Source organism: Monoraphidium neglectum, assembly GCF_000611645.1.
Source record: "Monoraphidium neglectum strain SAG 48.87 unplaced genomic scaffold scaffold02079, whole genome shotgun sequence".
Classification (NCBI taxonomy): Eukaryota; Viridiplantae; Chlorophyta; class Chlorophyceae; order Sphaeropleales; family Selenastraceae; genus Monoraphidium; species Monoraphidium neglectum.
In genome coordinates this window covers 2,103-11,080 of record NW_014011549.1, presented here as the reverse complement: position 1 = coordinate 11,080, position 8,978 = coordinate 2,103, and the positions used below count along the sequence as shown (strand labels likewise).

Here is an 8,978-nt window from a genome sequence, read left to right as displayed (position 1 = left end):
GGGCGGGAGGCGCAGCGCCTGTTCGGCCCGCGGCTGCTGGCGGCGCTGGCCGAGTTCTGCGGGCGCAGCCGGTTTCTGAAGGACGTGAAGAGCGAGTGGATCGGGGCGCGCAGCGGTGGCCGCAGGTTGGGGGGGGGGACGGCGCGGGTGGACGGGGGCGGGTTCTGGGAGGGCCCCCAGCTGGCGGGGCCGGCCGAGCACTGCAGCATGGCTTCACTGCCACCCTCCTCACGCCCCATGCATCCATGGTCACGAGCAGCTGTGTTTTTTCCGCAGCCGCTGTCGCTTGTTGACGCGCCCGCCCGCCTTCCTGGCGAACGCCCGGCTCCCCGGCCCTCCCGCCCCGCGACCCGCAGGCGCGCAGGCGGCGTCGCGCTGCCGCCGCCGTCGTCCGCAGCCGACCCCGAGCTGCTGGCGCGGCTGGAGGAGGCGGGGGTGCTGCGGGAGCCCAAGGTGGGGGGCTGGACAGGGTGCTGCTGGCGCTGTCGCTGCTGCTGCCGCTGCCGCTGCCGCTGCTGCTGCTGCTGCTGCTGCTGCTGCTGCTGCTGCTGCTGCTGCTGCTGCTGCTGCTGCTGCTGTCTGCAGCCTACGGCCCTTGGCCAAATATAGCGAAAAACTGGCGTGCGCTGCAACCCGTGCCGAGCCCCGCCTGTCATGCAGGCGCTCGCCAACCTGCTGCTGCACGCCGGCCCTCCTGCGCCCTGCCCCGTCCCCTCCGCCCCACGCCACCCCCGCTCCCACACGCACACACGCACACACGCACACACACACGCGCGCACACACACACACACACACACGCGCGCACACACATGCAGGGCGCGGCGTTGGAAGCCCTGAAGAGATGGCAGGCGGGGGAGAGCGCCGAAGCCATTGCCACCAACAGGCCCAAGCCCATCCAGGCGCGCGCCCGCCCACGCAGCCGGGCGGCCGGCTCCGCAGGCATCAGCCGGCACCCCCGCGCCCCCACAACCTGCAGCCTGCCGGGCCCTGCACACTGCGACCTGCGTGCCCTAGCTCCCGCCGGCGCCCGAGCCGTGCACCGAATGACGTCATCCCTCGTCCTCGCCCCCTAACCCGTCCAGGTGGCGACGGTCCTGGGGTACCTGGCAGAGGGGGTGGCATACCACCACCCGGAGGGCCTCCACAAGCTGCTGGCTGAGGCTGGCCTCTCAGACGGCCCCAGCGCTGGCGGCAGCGGCAGCGGCGGCGGCGGCGGCGGAGGCGGGGCCGGCGCCCTGATCTGGCGCGTGCGGGCGGCGCTGCTGAGCGGCGGGGAGGTGGCGAACCTGCGGGCGGCGAAGGAGCGGGTGGGGGAGGCGGCGGGGTACGGCCAGATCAAGGTGAGGTGATCTGGATGTGGAGGGGCGGGTCTCATGTCATCCGCGCAGATCGCGGACGACTGAGGTGGCGCGACAGCCCGGGTGCTCTGGAAACCACAGAGCTTGGGCGACTACTTGCGACCCCCATGGACCTGCGGGGGCTGCGCGGCCAATTGATGGCTGGGGCAGACTCCTGCGCTGCGCGCTCTGCAGCTCAGGCTCCCGGCGCGGGGTGGCGGTTGACGCGCGCCCAGCACATAGCTTCCTCCTCAGGCCGCATCGCCGTCATGTGTGCCAGCCAATCACAGCACGCACCCGAGCTCTGTGCGCCCCTTGCTCGCCCCCGCCGCGCCGACCCCGAAACCCCGCAGGCGGTAGGTGCGGCCCTGGCGCTAGGCGCTCTACCTGACGAGCTCGCCGCCGCAGCCGCCGCCTCGCCGACCCTCGCGGCCGCACGCGCGGGCCCGGGCCCGGGCCCGGCGGGCGCACCGGCGGCGGGCCACACCATTGCTGCCTGGTCGGTGGACTTGGTAGATCAGGAGGCGCCAGAGGATGATCTCGACTTGCCGGCAGCGCAGCGGCAGCAGCAGCAGGGGCAGCAGCAGCAGCAGCAGCAGCAGCAGCAGGAGCAGGGGCAGCAGCAACAGCAGCAGCAGCAGCAGCGGGGGGAGCAGCAGCAGGGGCCGCGCCCCCTGCCGCCGCACCTGGCGCGCGTGCTGCAGCCGCCGGGGCCAGAGGCTCTGGAGGTCCACCGGCGGTGGCTGCAGGGGCTGCCGCTGGCGCAGGCGGGCGCTCTTGGGAGTGGCGTCGAGCTGGCGGTGCGCCGGGGGGCGCCTCGGGCCCACCGGCGTGGCTGCGGCAGGAGGGCGTGGCGATGGCACTGCTGACCGACTTGACCGCGTTTGCCGCCCTGACCACCTGCCTTGCAAGAAGGCTGCAGGTGCTTCGCGCTCCAATTGCCGGCGGTTTTTTTTGCAGAATCGTCCTGGAAGCCCCAAAGCCACCTTGCAACCGCCGCCAACCACCAACCGCCAGGCCCCCCAAGTGGTCGGGTACATCGCTGACGTCATCGCCGCGCAGGGCCCGGCCGCGGGCAGCGCGCGCCAGCTGGCGGCCGACGCGCAGGTCACGGACGAGACCGCCGCGCGCGTAGGCGCGGCGCTGCGCGCGCGGGGCGCGCGCGGGCTGTGGGCGGTGCGGCAGGCGCTGCCGGACGGCGTCGGGAACGGGACGATCAAGGTGGTGGCGGCAATGTGCGCCGCTGGAGAGGGCAGTTGGGACAAGGATGACGAGGAGCAAGGGCACGAAAATGAGCAGCAGCAGCAGCAGCAGCAGCAGCAGCAGCAGCAGCAGCAGCAGCAGCCGATGCCGGTTGACAGCCAGCCGGACCCCTCCACATTCAGTTTCCCTGATGCGGCGCCGGTCGGCAGCGTCGGGCTGCCGAGCTGCTGGACTGCCAGGGGCAGCAGCCGGCAGCAGCAGCAGCAGCAGCAGCAGCAGGCGGGGCAGGCAGCCAGCGGCGGCGGCAGCCAGGGGAGCCTGCAGCTCGACTTGAGCATGGCGAGCATGGCTGCATCGCAGAGCACGCCAGCTCAGCAGCAGCAGCAGCAGCAGCAGCAGCACATCAACGAATGGCAGCACTGGGCGCCGGCGCACCCGCAGGACGGGCCCCTCAGCGACGCTAGCAACCTCCACCCCGCCGCCGCGGACGGCGCCTCTCAGCAGCCAGACAGGTTGCCGCCGGGCGGCAAGCGCCACGCGCCGTTCGGCGAGCAGCCCGCAGGGCCGGGTGCCGGGGAGCCGGCCGCCAAGCGGGCGCACCAGGCGGCTGCGGACGGCAGCTGCCACGAGCAGCAGCAGCAGCAGGTGCAGCCACAGCGGCAGGTTTGGGGGGCTGGGGGCGAGGGCAGGGCGGGCATCAGCGAGGACGCGGTGCTGCGGGCCCTGGAGGAGTGTGGCGGCGCCGCGGCCGCCCCCGACCTCGCGCGCCGCCTCGGCTGCGCGCCGGGGGAGGGGCGGGAGCGGCGGCTGGCGGCGGTGCTGTCTGGGCTGGTGGGGGAGGCCGTGTACATGCGGGGGCCGCGGGCATCGAGCGCGGACGCGCTGCAGGTGCTGTGGGACCCGGACACGCAGTTCTGCCTGCTGTGAGGGGCGGGCGGCTGCGGGGGCGGCCGCGCGTTCGCGGGTGGGCGTGAGCCCGGTGGTTTAAATCGCAGAGATGATGGGGTGTGTGGTCCACACGTGAGCTGTAACTCGCGGAAGAGATGACGAAATGTTGCTGAACACGAGCTTGGCAGTGCTTTGTAGCGTTTGGCGATGCGGCAGCGCACAAGATGGTCAAAATCATGCGGCCTGCTGCAACTGCTGGTCAACCAGATGCTTCGCGCTGCAGGCTCGGGATGACAGCCCTAGGATGGGGCCGGGCGAGCCGCGGGTCGCATGCAGGCGCAAGTAAGCAGGACGCCTTATTGACAAAGGGGTGGACCGACCAGCCCTGGCTTTGCGGGGCAGGCTCGGCCGCGCTTCACCGCATCCTTCTGCGCGCTGGCGGGCACCGTCACGGCCGCTTGTGGGTACCGTAGTTCCAGGTTACATGGTTGAACGGTACGTGGCTAGTAAAAGACGTTACCCAAACTCAACTTTATGTTACACGTGTTTCGTGTATAGGGGCCGAGTGAGCAATGGCCGATCTCTCACCACCTGAGCGCCTGTCCACGACACTGGGCGATGGGCGCCACGTCGACATTTGGATGGTACCATCGACGGGCTGGGAGACCAACTTCGTCGTGCAGGTGGCCATGCGCGTGCGGAGGGCGCTTGCACCGCTGCTCGTGCCAAAGTCCGCTCCCACCGTCACCGGTGGCGCGGTTTGCCGCCGGCGCCTTTCCCCTTGCGCCCCGGCCCCGAAATGTTCGAATCGCCCGGCTGCAGCATTTGGATTGCAACACACCCGCAGCGTCACTTGTTTGAGCAGTGCCCACTGCTGTTGAGGGGTGGCAGGACCCGCGCACGCGGCTGCATCTTTGCGCTAAGCAAGCCAGACGCGCCACGCGCCCTCAAACCTCCGGCGCAACCACGTTGTACGATCTGCCTTGAAGGAGGTGCTGTCATCGGATGAGTACTTCCAGCACGGGATCAGCTTGGCCCCAGGTGACACAGTCGTCGACATCGGCGCCAACATCGGTGCGCGCACACGCGCGCGTCGGAGCGTGCACCCGCACGCCGGCCCCCTAGCTGGTTGCACGCTCCCTCCCTTACACACACGCTCCCTTGCCGGACCCGCCAGAAGCACTCGTGCTCAGCATTGGCAGCGCCCGCCAGCTAGCCGCAAACCCTAAACCCTTTGCCGTGGCGGCCGCAGACCCCGGCACACTCCCCACACGTGTGCGCTGCAGGCACGTTTGGCATCCGCGCGCTCTCAAAGGCGCAAGGCGTGCGCTACGTCGCCGCCGAGCCGGCGCCGCCTACCTTTGAAGTTTTAAAGGCAAACCTCCTCGGCTCCGACGGCCAGGGGGCTGGGTCGTTCTTCGACCTCAACCGGAAAGACTATGGGCATGCGCTGGCGCCGCCCTACCCAGGTGAGCAGAACGTGCCGCGACGGGGGAACCGGGCGCTCTGCGGCGGGCTCCTGATACTCTCAACACTCCACGGCCTCCTCAAGTGTAGGGTGGACCTGGTGGTTTTCCAGCACCATCCAGCCCTGAAATGCGCGCGTGCGCCACCACCATGCGCGCCGCCGGCGCGCTGCTCCCAGGCAATGTCACGCTGGTCAACGCAGCGGTGACGTCAGCGCCCGGCACCCTGCCCTTCACCTGGTACCCCTCTGCGCCCGGCAACAGCACCCTGGTGCCCGATGAGAAGGTCGCCATGCAGGCGCGCTCGGTTGCCCAAGGGGCGGGCCGGCCGAAGCAAAGGCCAGGGCCGGGGCGGGTGTCGGGGTTTGTCAGGCTGGGTGTTGCGGGCTGTGCGGTGTCAATTTGTGGTTGGCCTTTGGTCATCTGGCAATCCACACGTGCCGACCTGCATTACGCATGCTGCCCGTGAAACCCCCCCTGCCCGTGCCCCAAACCCTCTCCAACCCTCTATCCATGTCCCCTCGACATCCCCAACCCTCAAACTCTCAAAGGGCTGGTTCATGTCTGAGACGCTGCAGGGGCCCCGCAGCTTTGACGTCCGCGCGCTGACCCTGGACGGCCTGCTGGCAGAGGCGGGGGTGGAGGGGCCCGTCGCGCTGCTCAAGGTCGGCGGCGAACGATGCCGAAAGAATGGCTGAGGGGGGGTGGTGCGTGACGGTGACAGTTGGCGCTACTGGGTGACTTCTGTGAACAGCGGGCCCCAACCCACGGCGGCTGCACGTTCCCAGGTCGGCGCTCGCCCGCACCGCTGCACTCATACTCAACAAAGCCTGTGGGTGTGGTCGTGATAAATAATGGGCGTCCTTGGCATCCATGGCCCCCGCCTCGCGCCCGCCCCGCCCCTCCCCGCCCAGGTGGACGTGGAGGGCGCTGAGCTGGACGTGCTGCGGGGGGCCAGCCCCGCCCTGCTGCAGCGGGTGCAGCAGGTGGTGCTGGAGGTGCACGACTGCCTGCCGGGTGCGCGGCGCGGCGCGGCGCAGGCGGCTTGCTTGTCGTTTCAGGGGGTGGCTGTGGCGCGGGGTGCGGAGCGGCGCAGCTTGCTTGTCCTTCAAGGGGGTTGCCCTGGCATGAAGGGGCTAAGCTGCCCCAATGTAGAAGCAGGAAAGCGGTGCACTTATGCAACGCAGTATTGCACCCACACACGCGCGCCCAACGCACGCACTCATCTCGACGGCGCTGTGCAACCCCGCCCTCCCCCTCAGGTGAGTTTGACCAGGGTGCAAGCCCGTTCACGGACGCCGCCCCCGGCCCCCTGGCCGACGCCCTCACCGAGGCGCGCGCTGCCATGGCGGCCTACAAGGCCGCCGCCGCCGCCAACCCAGAGTCCCCGCCGCCGCCGCCGCTTGAAAAGATGGCGAAGATCGTGCTGCCGGGCCCGCGCGGCGGCGGGATCGACGGGGACGCTGTGCGATTTGAGGAGACCAGCGCCATCGGCTTGCCCACGCAGCCGCCGCGCGACGGGGGCCGGACGATGGCGGTGGTTGAGCTGCTGCGGGCTGCAGGGTTCAGGGTGGTGGTGGCGTGCCCGTTGGGGTTGACCCTCAACTACTCGGTCTATGCCAGACGCTCGGCACCGGCTTAGTTGAAGAACAGATATTTGCAACGCTCTGCAGGTGGTTATGCTCTTGGCGCACTTGGCGCCACAAAACGTCTCGAGGATGAGTGCAAACCCTCACCCGCGTCCTCTCATGCGCTCCGCCCCCAGCCCTTTTTCAACCACCAGCCTCTTTACTCCGTCAAGCAGGTAGTGTGTGCTGTACCTTTCAATCGCAGTTTTTAAACCCTGGGATGAGCATGCAGGTGACTTGGTGCATCGATTCCAAGCGGCACTTTCGACAAAGCTCTCACCACCCACAACCCTGCCCACGCTGTTCAACCGGCACCCGCCCCCATCCCGACGGGTGATCAGCACGGGGGCTGCTTTGGTCATCATCATAAGTGACATTGCACTTGCGACGTGTGTGCGACCTTGACTGGCATTCCTGTGAATCCGGTAATATGAAGGATACTGCAAAACATCATCCCGACCAAAACATCAAAGCTAGGGAAGCTTCTTGGGGATCACTCAGGCCTCAAACCAGGACGACCCACGGGACGCTGTACGGTATACCGCACCACGCACGGGTGCAGGCGCGCACCGCTCCTGCGGCGCCTGTTGGCCCTTGTCCCTACGAGCCATGCACGCCGGCTTGCGTGCCGCCGCAGCAGGGGGGGGGGGCATGACAAATGATGACCGCACACTCGAGCTTCCCTCAAATGAGGTGCAAGCCGCATGAATGGGAGATGGCAGTGTCTGCTGCTTGGGCCTGGGCGGTCCAGGCCTCAGGGTCATGTGTTTCGAAACGCCCATGCCGGCGCAAACAACACCGGTAGCTGAGTCTCAACGGTCACATGCCGTGTTGCCACGGCTTCGCTGCAGGAGCAGGATCGGGGCAGAGAAGTGCATCTTAACAGCCTGGGAATCATATGCTAGGTTGGGCGCCATATCGAGCGCGCATTTCGCTCGCCCTCGTGGCCTTTCGGCACCGGGCACCGCCCGCGTGGCTCCGGCACTGCACCAACCGCGACTCGCGCATCGCACCCGCCCTCTTCCTCAAAGCCTGCTTGTGGCGGAGCCACACACACGTGGCAAAGATGGTGCGCCATGCATTGCAGGGCGGCTGCTGAGGGCGGTGGTGCTTGCCGCTTGCCACCGACACACCTGAATGAGGGCCCCTCTGTTCGTCCCTGCAGCCCAAGCAGATTAGTGAGATCAAGGAGTTCCTCCTGACGGCGCGTCGGAAGGATGCGCGGTCGGTGAAGATCAAAAAGACCCGTGGCCAGACCAAGTTCAAGGTCCGCTGCAGCAAGTACCTGTACACGCTGTGCGTGACCGACGCGGACAAGGCCGAGAAGCTCAAGCAGTCTCTGCCCCCGGGTGAGCGGGCTGGCAAGCGCTGCTCGCGCAGCGGCGCAAGCAGCGGCGCTTTCGCAGCGGCACACAATGGTATTGCTCGTGCAGCAACGCGTTGTACTTGAACCAAAGAGCATAAGTCAGTGAAAGAGGGCCCACACAAACAAGTTCAGCTCTATTGCAGACGTGCGCACACCAATAATCAGGCGGACGCACATTTTTGCAAATCGCCAAGCAGCAGCGCCGTGCCCGTTCTCGATTCTGTGTGGAGGCAAGGCGCTCGAGTGCTACATATCCAGCAGCTACGTACAGCTCTCCTTGGTCCGGCAGCGGCGCGGGCGGCACTAGCCGCAATCAGCAGCAATGACCGGCCGGCGCGGCATCAGCGACAGTGGCACCCGGGGCACCGCAGCTGTGTCGACGCGGGCGGCAGCAGGCGGCAGCAGGCGGCAGCAGTCTTCCAGTTCTTATATTTGTGTAGTTGAAGCCATGCGAGCCATCCACATGGTCTTCGCGTTCAGGCAGCTGGCACTGGCCTTTGCCGGCCCTGTGCCCACACTCCGCAGTGACGCACACCCCAAAAAGCCAGCCTCACCCCCGGCTTGCCACGCCGTCGCTCTGCCTTCCCCGCAGGTCTGGCGGTCGAGGAGATCTGAGCCGGTCGGCGCAGCGGCTAGTGGTGGGCTAGCTGCAGCAGCGGCAACCCCTGGTAACCGCGACTGGCAATGATGGGTGCGTCATGCGCACCGGGGTCCATATGAGCAGTGCATTAGCCAGCAGCGGCAGCAGTGGCATCCGTCAGGGCGGCATTATGACCAGCAGTTGCAGCAGTACTAGCAGCAGCAGCGGTCACAGCGGCCTCCCCGTCCACCATCACCACGGTACTCACACCAGCAGCACCAAGGCAGCTGATAAGATACTTTCCTGTCAGGCAGCCCTAAAGGGCCATATCATGGACCTGCTGCAACATCCTTGCATTCATCCAAGTATTGGGGTTTCATTGGAAGCCGACACGCAGTTAGGGGTTGAAGGCAGAGTTCATTGCAGACGATGACAGCGGTACCAAAAACCCTGCATATCGTAACAACGTGCGGACGCGGTCGGGCAGTGAATAAAGATGTCTGCACAAAA

General features: G+C 67.5%; 3 protein-coding genes across 3 annotated transcripts; all 3 read left to right on the top strand.

Moving 5' to 3' along the window:
* Positions 1 to 237: 237 nt before the first annotated feature.
* Positions 238 to 3,467, top strand: MNEG_9833 (hypothetical protein; the record flags this gene model as incomplete). Its single annotated transcript, XM_014041698.1, has 5 exons — positions 238 to 248; positions 357 to 453; positions 1,083 to 1,340; positions 1,691 to 2,137; positions 2,355 to 3,467. The coding sequence occupies 5 exons, from the start codon at positions 238 to 240 to the stop codon at positions 3,465 to 3,467; spliced, it is 1,926 nt and encodes a 641-aa protein (XP_013897152.1).
* A 533-nt stretch (positions 3,468 to 4,000) lies between these two features.
* On the top strand, positions 4,001 to 6,536 carry MNEG_9832 (hypothetical protein; the record flags this gene model as incomplete). Its single annotated transcript, XM_014041697.1, has 6 exons — positions 4,001 to 4,178; positions 4,715 to 4,897; positions 5,074 to 5,201; positions 5,446 to 5,559; positions 5,809 to 5,911; positions 6,157 to 6,536. 6 exons carry the CDS (start codon positions 4,001 to 4,003, stop codon positions 6,534 to 6,536), a joined length of 1,086 nt encoding a protein of 361 aa, XP_013897151.1.
* A 1,052-nt stretch (positions 6,537 to 7,588) lies between these two features.
* MNEG_9831 (60S ribosomal protein L38) lies at positions 7,589 to 8,503 on the top strand (the record flags this gene model as incomplete). Its single annotated transcript, XM_014041696.1, has 3 exons — positions 7,589 to 7,591; positions 7,688 to 7,871; positions 8,481 to 8,503. The coding sequence occupies 3 exons, from the start codon at positions 7,589 to 7,591 to the stop codon at positions 8,501 to 8,503; spliced, it is 210 nt and encodes a 69-aa protein (XP_013897150.1).
* Between the last annotated feature and the right edge of the window lie 475 nt (positions 8,504 to 8,978).